General features: G+C 30.9%; 9 protein-coding genes across 24 annotated transcripts in view; 3 read left to right on the top strand and 6 right to left on the bottom strand.

Annotated features, from left to right (window-relative positions):
- The first annotated feature begins 565 nt into the window (after positions 1 to 565).
- Positions 566 to 14991, top strand: LOC124949619 (probable tubulin polyglutamylase TTLL2). 4 transcript variants are annotated; one of them, XM_047494984.1, is made up of 12 exons: positions 566 to 1808; positions 3028 to 3153; positions 3263 to 3366; positions 3453 to 3585; positions 3663 to 3939; positions 4025 to 4227; positions 4294 to 4557; positions 4633 to 4925; positions 5014 to 7415; positions 8179 to 9722; positions 11048 to 11125; positions 14200 to 14991. In XM_047494984.1, the coding sequence occupies exons 1-9, from the start codon at positions 1731 to 1733 to the stop codon at positions 5132 to 5134; spliced, it is 1599 nt and encodes a 532-aa protein (XP_047350940.1). In that variant the 5' UTR covers positions 566 to 1730; the 3' UTR covers positions 5135 to 7415; positions 8179 to 9722; positions 11048 to 11125; positions 14200 to 14991. The 4 variants fall into 4 exon arrangements, with proteins under 4 accessions (XP_047350940.1, XP_047350938.1, XP_047350937.1 ...); XM_047494982.1 differs by having other exon boundaries at positions 11048 to 12721; XM_047494981.1 differs by lacking the exons at positions 11048 to 11125; positions 14200 to 14991 and having other exon boundaries at positions 566 to 1323; positions 1672 to 1808; positions 8179 to 9232.
- LOC124949627 (40S ribosomal protein S4) lies at positions 5443 to 7459 on the bottom strand. Of its 2 annotated transcripts, none has more exons than XM_047495021.1 (6): positions 7323 to 7459; positions 6603 to 6861; positions 6217 to 6314; positions 5979 to 6150; positions 5744 to 5873; positions 5443 to 5618 (listed from the first exon to the last, which is right to left on the bottom strand). In XM_047495021.1, exons 1-6 carry the CDS (start codon positions 7323 to 7325, stop codon positions 5492 to 5494), a joined length of 789 nt encoding a protein of 262 aa, XP_047350977.1. In that variant the 5' UTR covers positions 7326 to 7459; the 3' UTR covers positions 5443 to 5491. The 2 variants fall into 2 exon arrangements, with proteins under 2 accessions (XP_047350977.1, XP_047350978.1); XM_047495022.1 differs by lacking the exon at positions 7323 to 7459 and adding an exon at positions 7116 to 7139.
- Positions 7532 to 9458, bottom strand: LOC124949625 (deoxyribose-phosphate aldolase). 2 transcript variants are annotated; one of them, XM_047495004.1, is made up of 6 exons: positions 9310 to 9458; positions 8830 to 8936; positions 8540 to 8724; positions 8323 to 8467; positions 7880 to 8256; positions 7532 to 7789 (listed from the first exon to the last, which is right to left on the bottom strand). In XM_047495004.1, exons 2-6 carry the CDS (start codon positions 8897 to 8899, stop codon positions 7607 to 7609), a joined length of 960 nt encoding a protein of 319 aa, XP_047350960.1. In that variant the 5' UTR covers positions 8900 to 8936; positions 9310 to 9458; the 3' UTR covers positions 7532 to 7606. The 2 variants fall into 2 exon arrangements, with proteins under 2 accessions (XP_047350960.1, XP_047350961.1); XM_047495005.1 differs by having other exon boundaries at positions 8830 to 8946; positions 9310 to 9427.
- On the bottom strand, positions 9826 to 13245 carry LOC124949621 (putative ATPase N2B). 3 transcript variants are annotated; one of them, XM_047494996.1, is made up of 8 exons: positions 12405 to 13245; positions 11806 to 12199; positions 11342 to 11527; positions 11023 to 11264; positions 10780 to 10948; positions 10560 to 10700; positions 10368 to 10487; positions 9826 to 10296 (listed from the first exon to the last, which is right to left on the bottom strand). In XM_047494996.1, the coding sequence occupies exons 2-8, from the start codon at positions 12181 to 12183 to the stop codon at positions 10174 to 10176; spliced, it is 1359 nt and encodes a 452-aa protein (XP_047350952.1). In that variant the 5' UTR covers positions 12184 to 12199; positions 12405 to 13245; the 3' UTR covers positions 9826 to 10173. The 3 variants fall into 3 exon arrangements, with proteins under 3 accessions (XP_047350952.1, XP_047350953.1, XP_047350951.1); XM_047494997.1 differs by having other exon boundaries at positions 12630 to 13245; XM_047494995.1 differs by having other exon boundaries at positions 11806 to 13245.
- On the bottom strand, positions 13397 to 14881 carry LOC124949628 (rab-like protein 3). The gene is made up of 5 exons (XM_047495024.1): positions 14555 to 14881; positions 14107 to 14316; positions 13876 to 14024; positions 13660 to 13773; positions 13397 to 13598 (listed from the first exon to the last, which is right to left on the bottom strand). Exons 1-5 carry the CDS (start codon positions 14598 to 14600, stop codon positions 13419 to 13421), a joined length of 699 nt encoding a protein of 232 aa, XP_047350980.1. The 5' UTR covers positions 14601 to 14881; the 3' UTR covers positions 13397 to 13418.
- Positions 14746 to 16996, top strand: LOC124949622 (general transcription factor IIE subunit 1). Of its 2 annotated transcripts, none has more exons than XM_047494999.1 (7): positions 14746 to 14764; positions 15040 to 15262; positions 15394 to 15560; positions 15643 to 15771; positions 15858 to 16084; positions 16162 to 16601; positions 16696 to 16996. In XM_047494999.1, exons 2-7 carry the CDS (start codon positions 15136 to 15138, stop codon positions 16869 to 16871), a joined length of 1266 nt encoding a protein of 421 aa, XP_047350955.1. In that variant the 5' UTR covers positions 14746 to 14764; positions 15040 to 15135; the 3' UTR covers positions 16872 to 16996. The 2 variants fall into 2 exon arrangements, with proteins under 2 accessions (XP_047350955.1, XP_047350954.1); XM_047494998.1 differs by lacking the exon at positions 14746 to 14764 and adding an exon at positions 14876 to 14908.
- On the bottom strand, positions 16892 to 19113 carry LOC124949623 (lipid droplet-regulating VLDL assembly factor AUP1 homolog). 2 transcript variants are annotated; one of them, XM_047495000.1, is made up of 3 exons: positions 18850 to 19113; positions 17526 to 18436; positions 16892 to 17379 (listed from the first exon to the last, which is right to left on the bottom strand). In XM_047495000.1, the coding sequence occupies exons 1-3, from the start codon at positions 18888 to 18890 to the stop codon at positions 17144 to 17146; spliced, it is 1188 nt and encodes a 395-aa protein (XP_047350956.1). In that variant the 5' UTR covers positions 18891 to 19113; the 3' UTR covers positions 16892 to 17143. The 2 variants fall into 2 exon arrangements, with proteins under 2 accessions (XP_047350956.1, XP_047350957.1); XM_047495001.1 differs by lacking the exon at positions 18850 to 19113 and adding an exon at positions 18787 to 18839.
- A 456-nt stretch (positions 19114 to 19569) lies between these two features.
- LOC124950178 lies at positions 19570 to 22680 on the bottom strand. The gene has a single exon (XM_047496548.1). The coding sequence runs from the start codon at positions 22354 to 22356 to the stop codon at positions 19633 to 19635; it is 2724 nt and encodes a 907-aa protein (XP_047352504.1). The 5' UTR covers positions 22357 to 22680; the 3' UTR covers positions 19570 to 19632.
- A 149-nt stretch (positions 22681 to 22829) lies between these two features.
- The window catches only part of LOC124950180 (TBC1 domain family member 14-like), a 113552-nt gene continuing 108597 nt past the window's right edge, over positions 22830 to 27784 (top strand). For all 7 annotated transcript variants that reach the window (XM_047496563.1, XM_047496561.1, XM_047496559.1 and 4 more), the window contains exon 1: positions 22830 to 25288. In XM_047496563.1, the coding sequence (XP_047352519.1) occupies positions 23225 to 25144 (1920 nt within the window). In that variant the 5' untranslated portion in view covers positions 22830 to 23224 and the 3' untranslated portion in view covers positions 25145 to 25288. The remainder of the gene's footprint in view (positions 25289 to 27784) is intronic.

Raw genomic sequence — 27784 nt, 5'->3', positions numbered from 1 at the left:
AAAAAGTAAAATACGATAACAATGATAATGATTATGATGATGATTATGAAGAGGATAATGATGATGATATGATGATGATGATGATGATGATGATGATGATGATGATGATGATTATGATGATGATAATGATGATGATGATAATGTTGATGATGTTGATGATAATGATAATAATAATAATATAATAAATGTGTAATTTTAGTTCGTAAGACTTTGAAGGAAAGTTATTCACGAGCGTAAAAAATCATCCTACGACAGATGCGAGGAGAGAAAACTATGCGATTCATCCAGGCGTATCCGTGAACGATGGTTCACATAATCGTGATTAATAAAGTTAATAATCGGATCGATAGCGGGCTTAATTATCGGCAGGATAGAACCTCTCTGTATCTGTGTTACGTGTTGCTTACAATAAAATGAAATGTATACTTTTGCTTGGTTCCCATACTTCTAATCCACGTAAGGTGAATTTTAGAAAGGACGATTAACATTTAAAAAAACTTTGGTCGAATTCACCTCTATACACCTATTTTTAATCCATATCCGTCCTAAGCTCTTTCGCACGAAATACCATTCACGATCGTGAGCCGATAAAACTGAACTTTCTTCCTTCGGTCGTTAAACTCGAGAGAGTAATTTTCAACGAACCCCAAAAAGAAACTAACTACATACTTTTATCGATTCGACGTTGTACAGGATCGAACGTTCAACGTCGTTCGACATGAAAGCAACTTCAAAGCGAAAGGGAAAGGTAATATTAAAGCAAGTCCCACTGACCGTCTTTAATAACGATGACGTCAAAATTGCGTTTAAATAATTTCCATACCTTTGACAAACTCATACCTAAAATATTAACATCAATAACTCGAGGAACCTTCGAAGTATAGAAACGTAGAAAAGTTCAAAGTCGAAAAGCTGTGATCGGATTGCGTGTACCTAATGAGCTTTCTCGTAAATTAATACTTTTCGAAATTCCTAACTAAGAAAGGCGAGCGAGTTTGCGCGAGCTTACGCCTTTCTTTTACGTAAAACGCGATCTCTCTTACTTCCGGTGTCCTTCGCAAGCTCGCGCGGTAACAGGACGGATTAACCTGCGCACCTGCGAAGAAACTCAGAGCTATCGCGAAAGCTCGTAAACGCGCCAGTTAGAATCTAGATTTCGTCCAGAATACATCTCGACGAGCTTTTTCTATTTTACACTTAAGTAACCGATCCTTCGTGATCTTAGACGAAAAAAGAAAATAGAAAAAATGAAGAGATCGATCATTTTAATGATAAAAAGGACGATCGTTTCGGCTACAGCGTGATCGATCGCAAGATAAATAAGTGAGTAGCGAATCTCTTTACCTTCGCGGGCTTTTCATTTTGAATCTGACGCAGGCGCAGCGTAGAAATGCTCAAAGTATCTTTCGTTTGACTTTTTAATATATGTAACACGGATATCTTTCTGTGATTATTATTGCTTTTAATAAAACGTCGATCGTTCGTGATATTAATTTACAAAAAAATCTCAGATCATTTTTATTCTTTGCGTATAGCGTGAAGCTAACGACCATCTATTTTTGGCACATACTTTCTCATTGATTTTTCACGATAAGAACTTACGTATACGTCACATCGAAATGTTACAAGGTGTGAACTCTAATTCCCTCTTAAATACGCCAATTATTTCAGAGTTTCTTGCACGTCATAACGTCCTCTTTTCAATCCTATGAGATATATCATGCTCCGGCATGGCAGTAAAATGCTTGGAAGGACCTTTCGTATTCAGACTCAACGAGAACGGAGCAGGACCTCTTCTACTCGTACAGGTATCATAGAAAAATCGTTGAAACGATTCTATCGTGGACAGGATAAAAGTCGTCATGTATTCAAAGTCAAAAAATACAGTCGAAAAATAGACTAGTCGATCTGTCGTCAAACTTTTTAATTTCTTTGGTTTTAATTTGGCCCGGTTACAAAGTTAGCATTGCTTGTTAACCTTGAACCAAATATTTTCGAAGCTACGATACAGATGCCATATCTGCATAGGCGAATAGACGCAACGAATTTCCGCTGCGTGTACGATACTTCTAAAGTCTATGACTAATTACATGCGACATGCAAGGATAAAGGAAGAGGAAATAATTAATAATAGTTCCTGAAACGACACTGTTCGAACTCAATTATTAAACGAGTATCTCTCATCGCGCGAGTCTTTCGATTTGTCTTCCGATGTCGTTCAATGTCACGACAATTTTTCGTTCGTGACTGCGTAAAACGTTGAAAGCGAATACTTTTTCTCCGCTTCGCGAAACATTTAAATGTCGAAAGGAAAAGAAGGAAAAAAAGAAAAAGGAAAAAAAAAGAAAGAAGAAGAATAAGAATAGGAAGAAGAAGAGACGAACTTGAAAGCTCGTACCGGAGATAGCTCGTGACGAGGTACATTTATTAGACAAATTGGTTGGGGCGGCTTTGATCGTTAAATGCACCTGGCACAGAATGTAGAAAAGAGAAAAATGGGTTAAATGAAAAGTGAGTCGGACGTTGCGTGGTCGTAATTTGCGGTTGACCGAAGAGAGATTGTTTACCCCTTATTTATTTGAGATCGCTTTCGCTACGCTACGAAGAAATAACGAGCGGATAGAGAGTGTAATGCGCGATTGTAATTTTCAATTATTTTCGTCCTTGATTGGCTTTCGATATAGCAGCAGGCTATATTCCTAATGCTTTAATAAATGCGACAATAAATCAAGGGCAATCCTATTTTCGTGTTCGAGAGAATTAATAAATCGTTGAGCGCGAAACGCGATGAACGAACTTCCGATGTGAATGCTTTCGTGCGAAGACTTTCGCGTATTCGGGATACCCAGAATTCTCTATACGACTGTGAACGGTTTAAATGGATGATTCATGAAACCTTATTTATATATTACGTCTCCAACGAGATAATTGAAAATAAACGTCAATTAGAAACGATTCCGAACGAATTAGAAACGATTTATTGACCGTTTTAAATGCTTCAAGAAAAATTACCCACGTTTTTCGTAGGTTTGCACGGAACGAGGATGGAGGGAATACGCGGGAGAAAATAATGTATTCAAAGATCGATGGAATTTATGGTGGCGATCCGGTGGTTTTCCTTTTACCCAATTTAAACCATTATTTCCTTGGCAGGTAAACGTCGTATCTCTCTTTTTCTACTATTCTTCTTTTATATTTGACACGAATTCACTTGATATTCGAAATATTTTCGTTTGGCATTCAATCGTTTCTCTTTTTCCAGTTCGTTAATCGAATACCAAAAGGAAATTCGATCTGTAGAAAGGACAATCTCGTGCGTCATTTAAAATGCATGAAAAAAGGCCACGGCTCGATTTACGATTTCAGGTATGGCACGCGTACGATCATTTTTTTCCGATTTCTCTACGCATTTATCACAAAAAAAAAAAAAAATATAATGCATCTCCTGTCAGTCCTGTAGGATATAATTTGCCCTCGGAATATACGAAACTCGCGGAAGATTGTAGTCGTTACGAGAAGGACGATAGAGTTTGGATTTGCAAACCGGTCAGCCAAAGCCAAGGAAGAGGAATATTTCTTTTTCGTGTAAGTTAAAATTCTCCAACTGTCTTTATTAATTTCTTTTTAATCCGTTTGATATATTTCTATTTCATTGCTCGCAGAAATTAAGCGATCTCTCATACAACAATTCGGCCGTTGTACAAAGATACATAGAAAATCCTCTTCTCATCGGTGGCTACAAGTTTGACTTACGTCTTTACGTTTGCGTACCTTCTTATCGTCCCTTGACGATATATCTTTACAAGGAAGGTATAGCTCGGTTTGCCACGGAGAAATTTTCCTTGGAACGTTTAGACGATCCCTTTCGTCATTTAACGAACTTCTCCTTGAACAAACTAGGCCCAGGATATTCGGAGAAAAAAGAACGCATTGGTGCTGGTAAACCCATGTTAAAGACGCGTACATACATCTTCCTTTCTCTTTAAACGACTACGCAACCCTTCCTTTCATTTTTCTTTCCAAGGTTGCAAATGGACTTTGAGACAACTCAGACGATACTTCGAGCAGGCTGGATACTTCGATTGGTTTCTTTGGCAAAGAATAGCCTGTCTCGTGAGTTTAACTATTATAAGTCAAGCAGCTGGTATACCAAGCTCTTCTAATTGTTTCGAATTCTTTGGCTTTGACGTGTTAATCGATGAAAATTTAAAACCATGGTTATTGGAGGTACAATAATAGATTGTTAATAATATATTGTTATATATTTATATAAACTGTGTATTACTTTTTAAGGTAAATCTTAGTCCAGCTTTAAGCAATGAATGTGAGATCGATTCGGAAGTGAAAAAACCATTATTACATGATTTGTTCGATTTGTTGGGCCTTCCAGTCTGTAATACTGGACTATCGTTGTTTAAAATCTGGTCTTACGATCGTGTAGTAAACGAAGAGAATTCGTCTTCCAAACTTTGTGCGAATCGTTCTACGAAGAAAAAATCCAAATTTAATAGAAACGATGGCACCATCATGAATCTATATTCTGAAACACGTTCTGCCGTATGATTTATAATTTTTTTCAAGTATCAACGTGTAAATGTGACTAATACGGTTAATAAATTGATCCTTTCATAGTATAGGAAATCGCCCTCAGAAATGTGTCCGACTTCCTGGTCTCGTTATAACCCTTTATTGATGGACAAATGCATTCGACATGACTTCAAAGGCAATAACATCAGCAATCATTCATCAGCTTCGGTATGGGATAACGGTAGAGATTGGAACGTTCCTTGCGTTCGAGAAGGAGGATGGGTTCGCATTTGTCCATTAACAAGATTGAAACATTCCAAAAATGCTGAATTTTCACAAACAGATGCACCGCGTTCCATTGAAAGAGAAATCAAAGACACGATTCTTTGTATAAACAAGTATTTTAAATTTATATCGTCCACTTGACCTTTCTCAGAATATATACTTGTAATGATATTAATCGATTCAAGGACGTTTTCCTTGTAGGTACTTAAAAGCTGCCAAAGATATCCATCGAGGAAACGAAAAACAAAGAGACGACCAATATAATGCTCTTCTGCAAGCTTCGCTTAATTTAAATGCAGAAGTCTGGCTGCCAGAAAAGTAGAACATAGATATTTGTCTTTATATTTGGTAAGAAATATATATTTTATGTTGCAAATGGACAACACATTCGTTCAAAGTTAAATGCAGTTAACTGCTTTTGCCGATCGAAATCTTCTCTTGCATATGTGTTCATTAAACTTACGAAATATTAAGTATACTTCAATTTTGAAACTTCTAATGTGTCTTTTAAATTAAAATCTTGATCGATCTTATAATCCTGTCAATTATATCTTAACTATTTTTACATAGATATATGTATGCAGTCGTATTGCGCAATGGTGGAACACCATATTAAATAAATGTTCTACGTTTCACCAAAAAACTTTTAGTTTATTTGGATATTTTTTAAAAATGTACATTAATTCACTCCCTTTGCTGCTAACCTCTTGTCACGTTCTTCCGCGATGGAAAGCTTGACACCCTTGTCTCTTGGTAAACTTATATATGCCTTTAGACCTTTTCCAATAATGAATACGTTATTCAACCTATGTAAATCATTCGTACTTAGAAATTGTTCGTATGAAATAAGTAAATGATGATAAATTTATACCCTTCGTTGGTAATATAAAAGAAATTAATTTTATAAAACATTAATTTACATTTGACATACCTAGTGGCAAAAGTATGTCCTTGAGAGTCCTTAATATGACAAATATCAAACGAACCAGGATGACGTTCACGACTAACGACTGTTCCGACACGACCTAAATTCCTTCCGCCGGTGATCATGCATAAATTTCCTACAAGTAAAAAAATATTTTTTCAAGAATATACTTTTCAATATTCAACAAAAATTCTTCTTGTAACTTTAATCTCATATTAATATATTAATGATAAATATTTACCTGAATCGAAACGAATGGAGTCTAATATTTTTCCACTGGCAATATCCAATTGAATAGTATCATTAACCTTTATTAAAGGATCCGGATAACGCATTGTCCTTCCATCGTGTGTAACTAGGAATGGTATTCCTTTTGGACCAGTTTGAACTCTCTTGACTTTACACAACTTGTACTATAAAGAAAAACAACGTATAACATGAGAATCATTTTAATTGATAAAAAAGAAATTTTAAAATACCTTAGCTTCTTCTGCTGTAATACGGTGAATAGTGAAACGTCCTTTCACATCATAAATTAAACGGAAGAATTCACCGGTCTTTTCAATGGTGATAACATCTATAATAAATAACACGGTTAATCATTAATTAATTAATATTGTTGGTTTATTAGATGAAAATTAATTGATACGTTTCTGTTATAACTTCTGCATTTAATTATAAATATAAAATTTGTACTCCTTCTGGGTAATACAGCAAGAATATTTAATCTAATTCAACCTGTGACCAAAAGTAAGGAGCTCATAGATTATTTTTGGCCAATTTTGACTGCAGCACTTCGTTATAAAAAGTATTGCAGCTTCGATAAGGCCATAAAAAAAAAAAAAGTATATGGTGTTTTACTTACCCATAAAACCAGCAGGATAATTGGGATCAGTGCGTACTTTGCCGTCAACTTTGATAAGTCGTTGCATTACAATCTTTGTAACTTCGCAATTAGTTAGAGCATATTTCAATCTGTTACGTAAAAATATGACCAAGGGAAGCGATTCCCTGAGTTTATGTGGTCCAGTAGACGGACGAGGTGCATAGACACCTCCCAATTTGTCCAACATCCATGCTTTGGGAGCATTGAGACGCTTCAAATGTTTCTTAGGACCGCGAGCCTAAGAAAAAACACTTGGTTATTATTTAATAACAAACAAAAATAAACGTGTAAACGTTAGAGGTATACATAAAAAATAAATGTAAACCATAAATAAAAAGCAGATCAGTAATGATAAACGAAATTGTTAGGTTATGTCCCGATCTAAGCATGTACTTTATATAATAATAAACACTGTTTATAAACATTATTTTTAAATGTATAATACCAATCGTATATATTTGTAATCAAAGATAAATCAAATATAAAACTTAACATAATTGAAAAATAATATTTTCAATAAGCAGCACGTCTTAAAGTCACTTATTTTTCAAATTCTTTCAACACAATTTAATATTACATATATATGCCATTGAAAACTTTAATTAATACACGATATTTTCCACGTGAAAATCTATAGATATTTCACAGCATACATTCGATGTGAACGGATTTTGAATTGACAACGTAAGGCAAACTTACCATCTTGGTTTTCTAGACGATAAAGGCAGAAGCATGTAGTGTCTCTGATTGTATAAAGAAATTGCAGGCGACGCTACTGCAGTTAAAATGGCGGTAAGCGGTATTCGATTTTCATCTATCGATTTTTTTCATCGATATCTACTTCTATTATTCTGGTATCATGGAATTATTTTAACAATAATTATTCTGGTAGAAATAATTTATAACAATGATCTAAATTGAATTTATTATAATACATTTACATGAAGTAACACTTTCTAAAATATATAAAATCTACTCATAGATTATTTGCCATCACAGCTAATTGTACAATTAATTTCATTAGCAATACTATCCAGTACACTGGATGCACCAATTCTAAATAATTTTTTATTTAACCATGAATCATCCAATTCTTTATTAATTAATGTCATCCATTCTAAGATATCCGATGCAGTCTTAATACCTCCAGCTGGCTTAAAGCCGACCTAAAGATTTTTATACGAATAAATTATAAAATTAATATGATCATATCATTGGAGAATATAATTATTATATTACATAATTAATCTCCTTACTTTTTTCCCCGTCTGTGCATAGTAATCTTTTATAGCTTTACACATAACTATTCCGGCAGATAAAGTGGCATTTACAGTTTCTTTTCCAGTAGATGTTTTAATAAAATCACTACCAGCCATCATAGCTACCATTGAAGCTTTATATACATTATAATAATTAAATAGTTCTCCTGTAGCAAGTATTGTTTTCATACATGTGGTATTACATGCTTTGCGCATTGTTCTTAATTCGTTATATAGATCTTTCCATTTATGTTCTAATGCCAATGGCCGATTAATTACAATATCAATTTCTTTAGCTCCAATTTTTGCTGCATAATATATTTCCCCAAGACGTGTTTCCAAAGGATATTGACCAGAGGGAAATCCTGCAGCTACTACTCAAAAATTGAATTATTAAGTTAATGCTCTCTAAATACAAAAATATAATAAAACAAATTTACCAGAAGCTACAGAAATGTTATGCTTTACGTCGCTATTCTGTAACACTTTTATAGCATCTTGTATTCTTAATGGATAAACACATACGGCTGCTGTATGCAATGGTTCATCCCAATTAAACTTCAGGTCATCAATAGGATTTAAAGCCTATGAAAATCAAAAATAAATAAAAAAAACTATCATTGTTATATTTTCATAACATCATATATTACAACTTACTTTTTTGCACAATTTTTCAATTGTAACAGCTGTATCATTGCCTCCCAAGGAAGTTAAATCAACAAAAGTAACTGCTCTAAGTAATGTAACAATTTTATCAGTTCCATTTATACAATTTGCTTCATGTTTTATTTGTCTTACTTTTTCATTTATTTCTAATTCGTCAATAAAAACATCTAATAAATCTACATAGCAAAGAGAGATAATAATATATTAAATAATATATTTCAATTCCGAAATGTTGTAATTTTTAATGATAAACAAAATATCCAATGTATTTAATTATTTACCAGTGGAAAATGCGTTATTAATTTTATTTTCAGCATCCCTTACTATTTCCTCCTTCGAATTTTCAGACATTTTGATAGTTACTTAAACTGAGACGTTTGTGTAATTTCTGAAATACTCTTTTAATTTTATCTGCTTTTATTATCATATATTCTAAATAAAATACTGTTTCGATGATATTTTATACATTTATAAACACGTGAAATATTTTTGGATCATATCATCAGTATTATACATATATATATACATGTATTTATATATTATCTACTGTTACTGATGTTTATACAAGCGGATTTAAAAAGAAAATAATGAATTAATTTCATAATTCATTAGAAATATAGAATGTATCGAATGTTTTCGATGAGGATAGTACATATGAACGAAGTAAAATAAACTATATCGATTGGCAACAACGTACGATCATTTCCATTCATATTATAACTATATGGGTATTCATTAGTTTCTTTAATATTAATACTTACAACACATATTGTAATTGGACGATACAAAGAGAACTGATCATTCAAAAATTAACATAACAAGATATATATTAAAATTTTATTCGCATAAATTTTTCTCGCCAATTCGTTCGTTATTATCTTCAATATCCACATCAAATCAAGATACAATATAACTTAGTAATTTAAAAATGTTATATATATATATATACATATATACATATGTACAAATTATTTATCTTGTTTTACAATTTATAAAATATATTTTTTTTATATTTATGATTTACTTATTACCGCGTTTCAAGGAACCAATAAGCATTGTCTGTCTTGCGTAGTAATACATTACCAATAAAGGAACTACTTTCATTTCGACAATCACTGACAAGGTCATGAGAGAAGGCGGGTGGTTTGTCAAAATAAGGTCATTACGATCATCGGTGAGTAACCAAATATTTCTCGTGTCTTCATTAAATAGAATAAGAAATTTATATCATTCATTATATTATGAACATTAGGAATAAATAATTAAACACAATGACGTAAAACGTAAAACAATTTCTATCCCAAATTTATTCGTACATAGGCAACTCTTAATATAAAAAAAAAAAAAAATCGCATTTTAATATTCTTTTTAACAACCTTGGTAACATTCAGTCATATATACATATTATAAATATATTATTATAAGTTAAGAATAAATAATACATAAATTAACAAGTCTATTTGAGCTCTTTGTTAATAATGTTAAAATAATATTTAAGAAACCAGGTACCATTAAGTCATTTGATATAAAGAATATGAATCATTAAAACAATTTGTACCATAATTAGTTCAAATAAAATACTATAAAATACTACTAAAATAATTTGTACTAAAGTGAGACTATCATTATCTATGTTGTTCCCATCGTTCCCAGTATTGAGATGTTTGCATTTCTGATAATCGGGATATGGTACGATCAAAAGCAAAAAGTTCTTCTTCGCCAGTAAAAATGTTAGACTTATGATCAGCCTAAAAATATTTATTAACATTATTTTATAACTTTTTCTATCTTATTGAGAGTTTAAAAATTTTATACTTACAGAATCATGTGAAATCTTCAAATCATCCATTAACATTCGTTTATCATCCGTATATTCGCTTTCACCTTCTGCTACAAATAATTGTGTATGTGGTACTGCAGCAGATATCACAACTCTTACCTGAGATTAATTAATATATGTTTTATATTAATTTATAATGAAATATATTTCAGTGAAATAATTTAGTATTACCTTGTTGTCATATAATGTATCGATCAAAGTAATAAATCTTCTTGCTTGAGATTTTAATCGAAGATTTAGTTGTGGAACATCTCTTATTATCACTGTATGAAAAATCTGACTTAGTTCCAAGTAATCGCTAGCACCAAGAGGCTAGAAAGATACAGACAAAGTAATATTTATTATATGATACGTGTTGTGTAATATTAAAAAGAATGAACAATATGTTTACCCTATCGCATAATTCATCAAATGTTGAATCCAGAACTCTACCACAAGTTTTTTGAAAATTTACATTACGACCTTTTATAGAAATTATGCGTGGTCTTACAATATCATTTTCCTTTGAGCATAGATATTTGAAAACATTATCAACATCTTTTACAACATCTTTCTCTTTTCTGAAATACATTTAAGTCTCCATTAATCATTTATATAATAGTATTAAATATTTTTGTGATAATTAATAACTTACATAAAATATATTTTATTATCTCCAGACCCAGCCCTCGACCTATAGTCAATACCAGAATCTAATGTTTCAACGAAACAGCGGTCTTTTAAGATTTTTATAAAAGGTATAAAATTTCCTCTTTGTAATCCATTCTTGTACAAATCATCGGGCGATCTATTGCTCGTTGCAATAACAATCACACCGTTATTGAACAATTCAGTAAATAATCGTTTCAATATCATTGCATCTGCAATATCTGTCACCTGAAATATATAGTATGGCATAATATAAAAAGCAAAGATACGTTTTTATTTAAAGAAAAATATTGTCAAATTGAAACCTGAAATTCATCGAAACATAATAACCAAGCTTCTTCTGTAATAGCAGCAGCTACCGGTGGTATTGGATCAAACGGTTGAAGTTTAGTACTATTAGTATTTCTCACTATAGTTTTCTTAACCTCGTGAACTTTCTTGTGCACATCAAGCATGAAGGAATGAAAATGTACACGTTTCTTACTTTGAATCTAAAGCAACATAGTCAACGGTAGTAACAATCATATTTGACATTAAAACAAAGCTTAATTTTATTCTGTATTGCATATGGAAAGCCATTATACCTTTACATCGCTTCTATGATTGTCTTTATAATATATTCCATTGACTGTACAAGCTATATTTCCTGTGCAGCATGTCCTTTATACTATAGAATTACACTGAAAAAATATCACACCTTGTCATAGAACTCTTTAACATATTTTGGCTCCCCATGTGCATTACTTACTTAAAATCTAACTTGAGATACCTGACAACAATTATAAAAAAGATCCATTAACATTGTTTTACCACCACCAACAGCACCATAAAGATACAACCCTTTTGGTGGATCCTTTTTTTTCCATCCAAACCATTTTCCTAATACATTAAATTGATCTGGTTTATATTCATGAACTTCTTCATATATTTTCTGCAAACTTTTTACTACTTTTAATTGACATTCATCATTCATTAATTCTTTTTTATATATTTTTTCTTTCAAAGCTCCAATAGGACCATTAGTAACGTTTAACTTTACATCATGAACATATCCACAATACTGAAAGGAAAAAACAGGTTGTGATCGTAGCAGTAATTGTGAAATGTAACTTAAACCAGAATACTTTTTCACAAGAAGGCTAATCATTGTGGTCGTAATTATTCTGAAAGAAAAAAATAGATTATAAATTTCTGTAGGTAAAAGGAAACTTCTTCCAAGTATTCTATTCACTGTTTTTATTGTCTTTTTGAAATAAAATATAATCAATATGGTTGTGCCTTAGTCAGCATCAAAGAGATATGTCTCATCAGGAATTTGAATTGCACATGCTCAGTAAAATAATGAGTAATGAATGGAATATTACATACATTAGTAAGGAAATAAAAAAAAGAATTTTCCTTCTCCAATTTATTCAGTTCAATGTACACAGAGAGATACACGTAATTATATGCTCGAATGGATAGAAAATTTATATAACGTATTTGTTCATATCGTTGCGCTTCATAAAAGAAGTTGCTAACTGAACGCGATCAATATGGAAACATAATACAGCTCGGACGTTACGCTTATGGAAAGATACAAAAAGATCATACCGAAATTAAAATTTTTTGAATAAAAATCTTGTACAAGGTATAAGAAGAGGAAAAAAATCTGTCTCTTGTCTATACGCAGGTTTGAAAGTCAGGTGATTTACGTCACGATCATTATCAAATATTCTACGCTCTTATCTAACTTGACGCGACATTTTCACTACTAACGATGTCTTTAGCTTTTACAACGTATATACACTTCGGTACTTATTCTTGAAAGTACGGGAAAGATCTTTTGAAATTTTTATGTATTGCGCGCTACCAGCATGACGTAAGGGAGGTTAAAAAAAGCAAGACAATGACGTAGTTAACGTCTTCATTACATCCACGAGCATGTGTATACGTTGAAAAGGAAGTACACGTTCAATCTTTAACTCAAATGTCATTTCCTGTTACCGTATTTAGATAGAATCGTTTTTGCCTTGTTTAAACAAAAATTCAATATTTATTGATCGAATTTATGTTGGTCCGAATACATAATCAAATTTTTTTCATTAATTATTGCAAAAGATAAAAGTCTTAAAAAGAGATAACTAGGAACTATATCTGTTAAAAAACTTTCGATGAAGTCCATGTTATATAGAATGCTGGCATTCAGCCAATCGTAGCTTCGTTATTTGTAACGAATTTATAAACTCGTATATTTCATACGTATAATCAATATTAATACAATATTTACAATATAATATTTCTCAAGGTTCATTTCGAAATATTTGTTATTATAATATGTAAATGGAAAAAAAAAAAAAAACAAATAAAGTATTCACAAAAAGGGATTAAACAACTATATTTTTAATCATTATGATAAAGTTTTGGATTGTATGTTGATGTATAAGTGGTCAATCTTCGTTTGTCTAAACTACTTCCTTCCCTAATAGCATAGTAACGCCTTTCAATGACTTTATCAAAAAATCTGCTGAGTTTTACGGATGAACTAGAACCAGCTGCCAATGCCCTCACTTGACAACAATCCTAGAAATAAAATATTTTTTTATTTATTAAACATATGAATATCCATGAAATGTTGACATACCAAAAATATCTCATCAGCTCCACATTCTTCAGCAATAGTTGAAGTACGTCTGTGCATGCTTGATCTTACTTCCGATACTAAATCAAGTTTTGTACCAATGACTAATATTGGAATCTATAAATTACATTCATTTTCAATTATATTTATATAGACATATATATATATATATATATATATATATATATATATATAAATGTTATTCAATACTATATTTACTTGAGTCGATCCTACAAATTTTTCAGGATCAAAATCATCGAATGATTTCGATTTTGAATAATTTCCATCTTTGCTCAATACTTCTTGTAACCATTTCTGTAAATTTTGTTGCGATTTACGATTTGTTAAATCATGGACCAATATTATACCTAAAAGATATAAAAAAAATTTGATGGACATTAAGACTATATTAGTTGTTTTGACAGAAAACTTTTTTTTCTTCATCTGTACCATTTGTAGGATTGTAAAAGACAGATCTTGTATTTTTATGGTTTTGACTTCCACCTATATCCCACAATTCAATGAAATATCTTCTTTGATTAGGTGTACCTTCCTTATACTCGTGCAATTTCACTTCAACAGAACAACCTATTGTCCAAGAAGGATTGCTGATTGGTTGTTGATGACATATAAGATGGGTCAATGATGTTTTACCAACACCTGTATACAAAATAAATTTGTTAAAACATATTGTAGCATTTATAAAATCACAATAAGCAATAGGAAAATTGATCTATTTTATTTTATTAGAAAAGATATATTAATAATATTGTACTTTACATAAGAAAATGTATTCTTTAAAAGTATCTTTGCATTTTTTACGATTATCATATTTTTTTATTTTTACTAAAGAGAATTTATAAAAATAAAATTTTTATAGATTGTTCGATTTACTTACCAGAATCACCAACCACAATAATTTTAACTTTATCTATCGCTGCCATTAATAATTTATAATAATAATATTTATTTTAGGTTATTTAGTAATTAATACGTCACTAATTTAACTTGACAGATGGCATTGATGATGCTAAGTACATATAACCTAAGAGCTATAACGATACAAACAAGCCTCACGCCAAGTGACGAGTAACAGTAGTTTGTTTTTGTATGATTATAATTATGATTCGTAACATTTTTTTATTACATTTATTCTCGTTTGTAGTAGAAAATAAATCATTTTTTATTTGATTACATTATAATAATAGGTGTATTATACAAAATAATTATTGAATACATAAAGATTTTTTAGGTTAGTTTACTTGCAATATCAAATATTAATTTGATTTAGAATGTAATTTGAAAACGTTGAATAAAATTAAATTACATGTTCAATGATATAAATAATTTTATTTATGCTTTATAATTTATATTTTTTTGCAGCCGTATTAAGAAAAATATTTTATCGATGGAATAATTGTATTTACCAATTTTTGTTATATACATTATTGCTATATATAGTTATATATCAAATAAAAAATGAGTGGGGAAGAAAAAGTTGTTACGGAAGTTCCCAGTAGTTTGAAACAATTAGCACGTCTTGTTGTACGTGGCTTTTATACTATAGAAGATGCTTTAATTGTGGATATGTTAGTAAGAAATCCGTGTAAGTATTTTTTAGATCAATATATATATATATATATATATATATATATATACACACACACATATATATATATATATATGCTGCATTATTTAAGATAGTTTTATGTTGCTAATGAGGCGTGATTCAAACAGGTATGAAAGAGGATGACATTTGTGAACTGTTAAAATTTGAACGTAAAATGTTAAGGGCAAGAATATCTACTCTACGTAATGACAAATTTATACAAGTTAGATTAAGAATGGAAACTGGATTTGATGGAAAAGCACAGAAAGTCAATTACTATTTTATTAATTATAAGGTAAATAAAAATATGTGATAAAAGATAATCTGTGCTTAATAGTCAAATCACATTGTTATACATAATCTTTAAATTATTTTAGACTTTTGTAAATGTGGTAAAATATAAGTTGGATCTAATGAGAAAAAGAATGGAAACCGAAGAGCGAGATGCAACTAGTAGAGCCAGTTTCAAATGTACAAATTGTTTAAAAACGTTTACAGATCTTGAAGTAAGTTAAATTAATAGTTTTGTAAAAATGTAACTAATGTAATAATAAATCTGATCACTATACATTAAAATCTTTGATTGATTTAGGCAGATCAATTGTTTGATATGTCAACTGGTGAATTCAGATGTACATTTTGTCGAGAAATAGTTGAAGAGGATCAGTCTGCTCTTCCTAAAAAAGATTCTAGATTGCTATTAGCAAAATTTAATGAACAATTAGAACCTTTGTATATTTTATTGAGGGCAGTGGAAGGTATTAAATTGGCACCTGAAATATTAGAACCCGAGCCAGTGGATATTAATACTATTCGAGGGTATATATTGAATATTTCATGGTATATCGTATGTTTATATTATTCTACATACTCTGCCAATGTTTCTTATTTTTCAGTATCGACACAAGAAAACCAAGCAATCTTAGGGCACCTAATGAACAATGGTCTGGCGAAGCAACAAGAACATCTGGTTTTATGGTGGAGGATACAAGAGTCGATGTTACCATTGGAGATGAATCTTCTGAAGATAATGCAGCAAATCGTAGAAAAGAAAGACCTATTTGGATGATGGAAAGTACTGTTATTAATGCTGATGGCTCTCAGGCTGATGGAATAAATACACAGGAAACTATTTTGGATAAAGCAGCTGCCACTGCCACAAATACTACTACTACAAATACTAAGCAGGGTGAAGATATTATGTCAGTATTATTGGCGCATGAAAAGAAAGGTGGGACCAATTCTACAACATCTGCTATAAAAGCAGTATTACCTCAAGAATCCAGTGATAGTAGTGATAATGAAGAGATTAATGACATGCAAACTATTGATACAGGTACATTATACATGGAACAGTATACTATTATCTATACTTTACATACAATATATATGTATATATATATATTACAAAATTTATTAATGTCACGTAGGTGAAGTGGAAACTATGGATTCAGAAGATGATGATTTAGTACCAACAGTCAGTGTGGCTGGAAAAAGTGTTGCTATTACAGATGTTAATGATACATTAATAGCAGAAATGACACCTACAGAGAAAGAAGCTTATATTCAAGTTTATCAGGAATATTATTCTCATATGTATGATTAAATTTAAATTAGACAAAATCATTGAATTTATACATATTAAAAGACTGCTATATATTTGACATTCAATATGTAATATTTTGTACAGTCCCCAAAAAATAAAATGATTCCAAGAATTGTTACAACGATTATATGCATAATAAGTAACACAATAATTTTTTAGAAATAAAATTATATTTATGTGATACAATCGTAAATACATATGCAGTAAAACATCAATAATATATTTATTCTTAATGACAATATTATGATTATGATAAAAGAAGAATAAGACTGTCAGCAATTTTTCAGTCCATGTTTTTGAATATACCTTTCCCTAGCTTCTCTGATCATTTGAGCTTTCCTTTCTTGGAATGAAATTGTACCAAAACAATTATTATCTTTTGTTACACTTGTTTGTATTTTGCTCGCAGATGCTACAGATGTAGTTGTCTGAGAATTAGATTCAGGAGTATAAGCAACTATCCCATCAAGAATATTGGCTATAGTGATATCAACATTCCTGGTTTTTACTACAACAATAATATTATTTCACATGTTATTAATTAATGTTGATTTAAAGTAGATATGAGTCTGTAGAGAAAGAGAGAGAGAGAGAGAGAGAGAGAGAGAGAGAGAGAGAGAGAGAGAGAGAGAGAGAGAGAGAGATTGTACTTACAAAGATCGCGTAATATCACATTATGTGGAACGAATGGAAGCACTTCACTGACCTGCCTTGCCATTCTTTGTATTTCTATATTATGCATTCCTGTTGTGTTTTGTGATCCTCTTGCAGGAAGTATTCTGGTGTGTGCTTTTTCCATGATGCAACGCTTTTCAAATTCTGCTTTGTCTGATACAGTATGAGAACTCACATTAAGTCCTAGAGCATTCGCTATATCCTTCTCTACTTCTCTCGTTAATAATTCATGATCTGTATTTCTTTTAATTTTTAAATACTTTAAGGTAAAAACTGTATATGGAACATACATAAACCAAAATACATCTGTCCACCATGTAGATGCCAACGATGTAATTTGTACAGATGTAATTGCGGGCCTTGTTGCCTTAATAGCAACAGGTTGAACAGAAGTTTCTATACTAAACGGCCATGAATTGAATTTCAATAAAGCAATGCGGCTGTTGGTTGTACCAAATTCAGGTTGTAATGCAATATTGCAATGAGATGTCGAAAGACATTGTTTTATATTTGCAATTAAAGATTCTTTACTACTCATATTCATTTCTTGCAATCCCAATGCATAACTGAGAGCAGTAGGTATTTCCCATACACTAGGCATTAATGTTTGCATCGCTCGATGCAAAACGAAATGATCCAAAACTGACACATTATTAGCAATTATAATTCTTGACTGTTTGTCTCTAGATTCCCCTTCTGGATCTACTTTGACGACAATACCAAATGCAAAACTAAGACAATGATGTAAATATATACGAAGTGTGTTGCAATCTGGTAATAATGATGCAAGAAGCCAAAGCTGTAGAGTGATGAAAAGTCGTACTAATACAAGTATTATACCCACTGGTATATACAATATTAAAGGTATACGATACCAGCTACTGGAAAACCTGCAGAATACACATTAATTAATTCATTACAAAAAATCGAAAAATTATTAAACACGGATAATATTTATATGAAGCCAATAGTTTCAATTTTTAAATATCTTTTCATTGTCTGTAATTTGATATATATATACACACACACACACACACACACACACACACATATGTATGTATAAATATTTCAAGTAGATGAATATATGTTATAAAAATCCTATATGATAGGTTAGTTTCATTATAGAAGATATTTACAGACTTCATTGATATAATATATTTATATATTATATTTATGCAACGTGAGATATGTAAATTGTAGAATGATATATTGTCATCGTTTTTTATTCGAAAAAAATTACTTTAGAATCGTTACGATTAATGTTACGTGGATAAACATTATTGCACACAGCTGGTCATCTCACCTGCTTTTATCAAATAAATCCTGAATATCAATTTGTGACATTTCTCACAACAAACATCTGTTATACCAGAGAACTCACACTTTCGTAATTCTATATAGCTCCACAAATAAATCTTGATGTGAAATATTCGCGTAACAGTATTGTCTTTTCCAAATGACCTTTTTTTAACCTACTTTTTAATAGTCTTCCAATTATAATATAGATTTTCTTTTTTACTACCCTCGGTGATCAGCTGTTTCGTACATTACACAGTATATAGTCTATACTAATTCTAGTGTTTTTTCTTATTACATTTCAATGAAATCACTGCCATAATGTTACTTTCACCTTAACTAAAAGACTAAACGATGATTGGTTAATTACAGTAGTTTCGTTGGCCAATTCCAATCGTTCTGGTATATACGAAAAAACGGACTTCTATTCACGACCAATGAGCAAAATGAAACATTATTTTTAAGAAAAATTAATAAAATATCAATTTGAACGTACAAATTTGATTTCTTAATTAATAAAAAAAGTTGCATAGATTAAATTAATTGTATATAATAAATGGAAATAATGTCCGAAAGATAATTAAAAAAATACGATATAAAGATAAGGATCGATCAAATCGATCGATCGATCTTTGCTTTCTATTATCGTTTGACGAAAATAAAATGAGCTCGATTAATAAAAGAAATAAGAAATTAAGGTAGAAGGAAAAAGATCGAAATATCGAAATTCTTTTAATATATTCGAATTCTTTTACATCTAATTATTCCATCTTCGTTACATAGAATGATTTCAATATTGTTTACTTTTGTTACTGTACAAATTCTTATACGCTACGAATATATTATGATAATCCTCTATATTACTATTTTTGCTTACCATTTCTTGCGAAGCAAAATCAGAAAATTCCTTTCGAAAATTCGTCGCAATACTTAACTCATTTAAATTGATTTTCTTTTTATTCGCTTGACCTTCAGATAATAAAGTTTTGTCGAATATGAATGTCGATTTGATGAGATTTATGGCTTCTCGTTCGTTTTCGTGTAAGATTAAATTATCGAAGGTACCAATATTATTCATAAATAAATGAAATGAATCTTCGATATCCGATAATCGTATCATGAAATCTGGATCGCACGTAGCTAAATGTCGTAAAAATTTAATTCCGTCTCTCATCGTAGTTAATTGTTTTCTTCTGATATTAATCCAATAATTTTTGTCTGATCGGTCTTTTGGATACATTTGCTTCATGTATTCATTTATACCATATTTCTTCAATTCAGTACAATGTATATACCGTTTATTCAATCTTTCCGTGAAATTATAATCTATGCTCATCGAAAGGAAGTCATCATTGAATATACATAGGTCATTTTCAAATTGTAATTTACCCAAAGATACCTCTGAGCATCGACATAACATTTTTATAATGAGTCTCAATAGTTTCATACAACAGTTGCAAGAATTTCCTGTTTTTACAAGAAGAGCATTTGAGTGTAATGCAGTTTGTATAAATGTTAATAACGAATGTGTTATATTTATTGTTGTTATGAGATCAAAGTCAACATTTTCAATCTGTCTTATAAATACTTGCAAAATGCAAGCGTCTGATGTAAAACGTAGAGGATCCTCCCAGATACTTTCTCCCACGTTATGCGGATCTATACAAATATTTTCAAGAAACGTATTATAATTAATAAGGGTCGTCATCATTTTGGTCAATGGAACGTAGCAAAGTGATAGGGGTCTTGAAAACACTAATTCTTTGAATATTTCGAAAACAAAATCTATTCCGTTATCGCAATATCCAACTTTTTTGGATACATTACATAAAAGCTCTGCAATTGCACTTATAAGGCCACTAAATTGATGAGATCTTCTCACTAGTCCTATTAAAGTTACTAGCTGTAAAATCATTTCTAACATTTCAAAGTCTAGACCTTTTTTATCCCAAGAATTATAACGTATCATATATTTCGAATACTCTTCATAAGACGTATCTTCATCTACAATTAATGATGTTTGTCCTGCTATATAATTACTCAGATAAAATGATTCGGATGCAATATGCGATAAAATACCAAACATCCTTCTAGCTTCTATTCCGTGCTCATTTTCATGCCATGCGTTTGCGTCGCACGTTGATTTGGTATAAAAAATTGGAGCTTTATAAACATCAGAAAGATATAGATCGTTCATATCTCTGATGTCATCATTTTTCATGGCATTGAATATAGTTCGCAAAACAATTATTGTATTTATAATCAACTCCCTCGAAGTTGAAACTAATTTATTTATAATAGGTATACAGGCATCAGAATCCAATTCTGAGCTTATCTTATTTTTCATTATAGCAAGATCTGATAGGACAAATTCTAAAGATAATTTTCTACCATTTATCGTAGTGATTATGGGCTTTACTAGATCAGGATTTTCAAAAATTCTAAATGTTTGCTCTTCTTGTAAAATAAGTAAATTTTGTTTTCCAATTTTTTCTGTTATCTGAATTTCAACTAGAGATTTTTCTGGCAATCCAGACCGAAAACATTGTGATGGTATTTTCAAAAGAGGATAATGAAATATCAATGTCCTTAAAAAATGACTGCTTCTATGATACAAGTTTGATACTTGAGTATCCGCATCCTTTTTCTTTGTACACTTGATATTAGACAATGAATGACTCTTTATATTAATTTTACGATTAATATTGGGTGTCATCGTATTAGCGGTATGTGGTTCTACCAACTTAATATGTCCAGATTCTAACAACTTGCATCGTTCCAATAGTTTCTCTATCTCCAAAGCTTGTAAATCAAGTTGAGTTTTTAAATCTTCTTTTTCCTTAAAGATTTGATTAATCTCTGTTCTATGTCGTTTGGCCTGTTCTTCGATTAAATGCATTTTCTCTACTTTATCATTTTCTGCACGTACCTGCGTTTGCTGTAATTGATTTCTTAAGAAAACCGTTTCTCCATCTTTCATTATAAAGTCATTCAATAACTTGTTCCTCTCTAACTTTAACTTATTTAACTCTTTTTCTAAATCTTTATTTTCATTGTTATCAGATATTGTTATATTTCTATTTAATTGAAACGTTGAGTTATAATTCTGCTTATATAGTAATTTCTTTTCAAAATCAGTATAGTCATCACTTTGTGTAAATGTCTTTACTTGTGACATAGGATTTTCTGTATTAGTGGAATAGAACATTTGTTTACTTGTCGATGGTGGATTCTCTTTTGTGACAAGAGAATTATGTTTTCCTTTGGATTCATTGTGAAAAACATTATCATCACGTAAACATGCTTGAGATGCTACAAAGTCCATTTTCTCGATCTCTTCTTCGGCAAAATCATCGCCCCATACATCTTCAAAACGTACATTTTGTTTATTCGTGGAATCACTCTTAGATCTTGCTCCAGAATATGAAGATCTCGATCCATCGAGTTTCAAGCGTTTCGTAGGTACCGAGGAATAATTATTGTCGTCTTTATCAGTTCGTTTAAACATATTCATTAGATATACATTCTACAGATTATTTGACGAATCATTATATATAGTTTATGTACCGTAAAAATCTTTTATTAACACAAGTCATATGTACACGATTATTTTAAAGGTTATTACGTGTTCAGTATCATTAAGAGGTCCATAAGTAGATGCATATGTGTTCGTTATGAAACGTATAGGAGATAAAATAGTAAAAAATGGAAATATTACAAAAAAATATTTTATCAGCATGAAATATTACATATGAACGTAAACAAATATAAATAAAAGTGCATATTTTGAAATTCGTCGATTGTACATATATAGATATATATATGTCGAGGTCGACCAATCAAAATGTAGGTACTTGAGAAATTGCGAGGTTAAGATATAACAGATGCATCCATTCAATATGGCGTTTATGCACCATAGACTTTACTCTTTGCCTTCGTTTTCAATTATCAACACATGTCCCGTCCAATGTACGTAGGTATTAAAAATACGGCATAAAGATAAATCAAGTTTTCGGATAGGTAGTGATCGCCGTCAATACATGCTGTGTTCTGCCAAATATCCACGCAATTTCTTCACCTTGTATTTATATCGATGATTTAATTGGGGGGCAATCATTGAATCAATATTTTATCAGTATATTATGTAAAAATAATTGGATAAAATGGTACAAGTTGATACGAAAGTAACGATGTAACAGCTGTTCCAAATATGACAGATCGTATATTGGGTGTTGCCAAGTGTTGGAATGGATTTATATATGAAAGGATTATTAAGAATTATGATATCGGTGCTATGATTAAACGAGGAGGCGAACTGAACGATTAAAGAGAATGCATAAACAGAAATTAACGTGTTACACGTTCAATGATTTATCGTGCGAATGGGTTGTCGAGAAGATTATCTACGTGTTGATAAGGTTAGGACAAACCTATCAGCCATGAAGACTCCCGTACCTCAGCATTTAAATGGGAGTAATGGTCAGAGTGTCGCGTCTGAAAAGACCGCATCGTATTTGATATCACGTTATAACAATCCATCCAATAATTATCATGTTTTGAAAGTAGCTGGACGTGACTCCAATTGTTATATCGCCAATAATATTGCTCCGAAAGTAGGGAAACAGCAATTAGTATCATTGAATGGTGATTCTGTAAGTTGTAACAGTGTCAATGTAAATGAGGCTTTGGCATGTGATGTAGTTACTATGCCAGCGGTAAAGACAAAAGCTTTATGTGTACACATTCGTGAAAATAAATGGTACGACGCTGGCAATGTAGTTTCTGTAGGAGTGGCAGGTACCAGTCTCAGTCATGCCTTGGAGAGTATGTCTTTGGCTTATAATCCTACTACAAAACAGATATATTCCATGGAAGAGAACGATATGCATTATGACTGTAAATCACAGTATCTAGAATCGCCATGCAATGGTAAAGAATTGTCAGCCAGTATAGTGTCAAAAATTGATGGAGATAAATATATGAAACTTGAAAGTGGCAGTGCAAATAGTAGCCCTAGAAACAGTTTACCTCGTTCATGTAGCAGTACAGTGTCTTCCCTTAGCGAAGTATCACCCTCTGGAAGTTTCTTAGGATCCGACGAACAGCACATTGTTGTAGATAAACAAGAAAAATCAAAGCGCTGGGGATTAAATACATTGTTTGCAAAAAATGTTTTCTCTTGGAAAAATAAAGGTTCTCAGCAATCAACTCCTACGGGTAGCCCGTCGAGAAATATCGACAAAGTAGGAGGAAGTTTAGCTCTAATACAACAGCCCAGACCAGCAAACTTACCTGCAAAGAATGCTTTGGAGGAAGAACGTCATCGTAAGCAATATACTGCGATTTTAGAAGCTGCACGTAAAAGGGAGTTACGCGAGGAAAAAGAACGCAAACAACAAAGGGAACAGCAACTTAAGGAAGAAGAAAGATTAGCAGAAGATTCCCATACGTGGAACGTTCATGTTTTACCCAAATTTGAAAGCGTTAAAGATACAAAGAAAGTACGTGAACTATGGTGGCGTGGTTTGCCACCAAGCGTACGAGGCAGAGTTTGGAAATTAGCCATTCAGAATAGTTTAAATATAACGCCACATTTGTATAATCTTTGCTTGGACAGAGCAATGTCTAATCCAACAAATGAATCGTTAGCGGCGATTAAATTAGATGTATCTCGTACCTTTCCTACCTTATGTGTCTTTCAAGAAGGTGGACCATTATCAGATAGCCTTCAAGGTATTTTGGCAGCCTACGCCGTTTATAGACCAGATGTTGGCTATGTGCAAGGAATGAGTTTTGTGGGCGCTGTATTATCATTAAATATGGAGCCCTCAGATGCCTTTGCCTGCTTTGCTAATCTTTTAAACCATCCTTGTCACAGAGCCGCCTTTACCTTGGACCAAAAAAGAATGAATGTTTATTACAAGGTATATTCAAGCGCGCTTGCACATAAGCTGCCAAAAATATTTTCTCATTTCACAGTAGCTGGTCTTAGTCCAGACCTGTACCTGTTAGATTGGTTGTATACTATATATGCCAAAGCAATGCCTCTTGATGTTGCATGCAGGATCTGGGATCTATTCCTCAGAGACGGCGAAGAGTTCCTTTTTAGAACGGCGCTCGGCGTATTACATTTGTATCAAGAAGAATTGTTGAAAATGGACTTTGTACATGGAGCGCAATTTCTTACCAGATTGCCTGAGAACCTTCAGGCAGAAGCTTTGTTTAACAGTATTAGCCAAATGTCTACTACTGTTGGAAATACAACATTCCAGCAAATGTTGATACAGTTTTCTTCAGTGTGATTTTTTAGCTCTATTTAAGAGTGATTTGATTTAGTTCATAATTGTACATTGCACAGAAAATTTCTTCTTTTTTAGTGAATCTGATGAAGAATAGTGTGTGAAAATTTTAAATATATAATGTATTTAAATTTTTATGACGTCAAAGTGAGTAATAATGTTGCATGCAGTATGAAAGTAGTAAAAATAAGCATATTATTGTGTGCTTGAATACTTGCAAGAATCATTCTCTTATATATCTGTAAAATCTGTATATATAGGTATATGTATATTTGACATTGTTTTTGATGTTTATTTTATCAACAATAGATATTACAGTGTATCTGAATTTTTAAATAGCTAATCAAAATATTTATACAACTCATGAAAATTTGAAATCTTATCATAATAATGTTAAATGTTGGTGCTTCTTATACTAATTCTTTATCCTTGCATAAGATTAATTTAATATGCAATTGAAATGGAACTTTCTCAATGAATAATGAGAAATCTATTCTTGTTTATTGATATATATATATATCAATAAATATATATATATATATATATATATATATATATATTAGGTTGGTGCGTATGAAATGTCGGATTTTCTTTAATATATTCACTTAAGAATCCGACATTTCATTCGCACCAACCTAATATATATATATATATATATATATATATATATATATATATATTGATCTAGGTACTATATTTTATGAATGTAATGTATTCATAAAATGCACACATTCATATATAGGAGAATAAATTAGTGAATCTCAAAAGGGAAATACTTATGCATAAAAACTGAAGCACACAATTTATAGACTGGTGCAAGTATTATCTGAGGCAATTGAACAAATATTCTAGATAAAAAAATTATATTACTGTATGGTATGAAGAACATATTTTGAAATATTGTCCATAATATTACTGGCAATACATACTATCTTTTATATATGCATAATATATCTTTATTATGCATATTTCAATATTATTATAAGCAAGTAAGTTTTATATATATATATATATATATATATATATATATGTATATGTATATGTATATGTATACGTATATGTATATGTATATGTATATATATGTAGATATATATATATATACATATATATATATATATGTATGTATGTATAAGTGAAGACAAATGGGTGGGAATATTAACATAATATTCTATAATAATGCTCTGTGGAATATACTACAATTGGTTTTAATGTGCATAATTGAAATGAAGTTACAAAAAAGTGAAAATTTTGTTTCGATTTTTTTAACAGAATATTCGAATGATTTAATCTATCGATTTGTATAATCGTATTTAATCATCTTCCATGTGTTTGTGGATTTACTAAAAATTGAATCAGTAATCTGAAATATCCTTGTACTCTGGATAAACTATAAATAAGCTATAACGCATCTCTCTCTCTCTCTCTCTCTCTCTCTCTCTCTCTTTCTCTGAAGTATTTTATAGTAATTATGTATAATATTTCACTTAGCATTTTGCTGTACAGATACTGAGTTATGAATACGCAGAGACTTATAATCCCGTCTTTTAAGTGGCCTTTCTAATGAAGATAAGATAAATTCAAGATTTAGGAATCAAAGATCTTTCTATGTATAATCATTGAGCTTTATTGAACAAAAGGAATCTCATAAACGTATTTTCTTACAACGTACCTACAATAAGCTTATTGTATGTGCTTGTTGCTTAGGTATCTCTTTCTTTGCCAAAACAATATCTTTTGAGGTAAGATAAAGTTTTATCTTTTCTTTTAGGAAGCATCGTTTGTTTCTTGTTTTATTTTATTTAATTATTATTATCATCATTACTTTTAATTAATATTATGCCCGAGTTATTTGTGCAGCTTTTGTCTTTTTTTTCCTTTTTCCTGTAATTTTTTCTAGGAACGAAAATAATTGCGGTAGATAATATAGATCAATAATCGATCATCCTATATAGTTTTAATATTAAAATAATTACAATCACAAGCACATCGCAATAACTTTATGCATAGCATGGCTTGAAAGCTTCAAGTTATGAAATTCTAATATAATATATACATGATAGAAAACTATGTAAGAGGTAACTACGTCGTATCTAAACGTTCTTTTTCTTTTTTTTTCCTTTTCGTGAAAATGAAGATAAAAATCATGATTCTTCTATTCTTTTTGACTATAGAACTTTAACGTAACTTTTAACGCGAAGCTATACATGGACTATTTTAATTTCAACACAGCGTATATGTATATGTAAATATCGATTCGCACGAATATCCATATACATACCTACACATACTCACATAGAAAGTATATTTTATGAAATGCTCCTTTATCGGCACGCTTCTAACGAAACTTTATAAATGCAATTGAAGAATAGTGGAAAAGTTTATTAGATTGGAACTATGTGCAATGATACCATAGTTGATGTCCTAGTTTTTACTCGACAATACTTCCATTCCATCCACTATTCCAAAATTACTAATTAAACGATTGTGCTAACAAGACTTTAATAAGCTCTTTGATGTAAATATAAGTACCTACGACCATAATACCAATAAGTACGAAGCACAAATTAATTCAATATTTTATCGTTTATTAATACGATCGCAAATGATTATTATAATCTATAACTATCTTTAAAGGATCATCAA

The sequence above is a fragment of the Vespa velutina genome, chromosome 6 (genome assembly GCF_912470025.1).
Source record: "Vespa velutina chromosome 6, iVesVel2.1, whole genome shotgun sequence".
Taxonomy (NCBI): Eukaryota; Metazoa; Arthropoda; class Insecta; order Hymenoptera; family Vespidae; genus Vespa; species Vespa velutina.
This window is presented reverse-complemented; position numbering and strand designations above follow the sequence as displayed.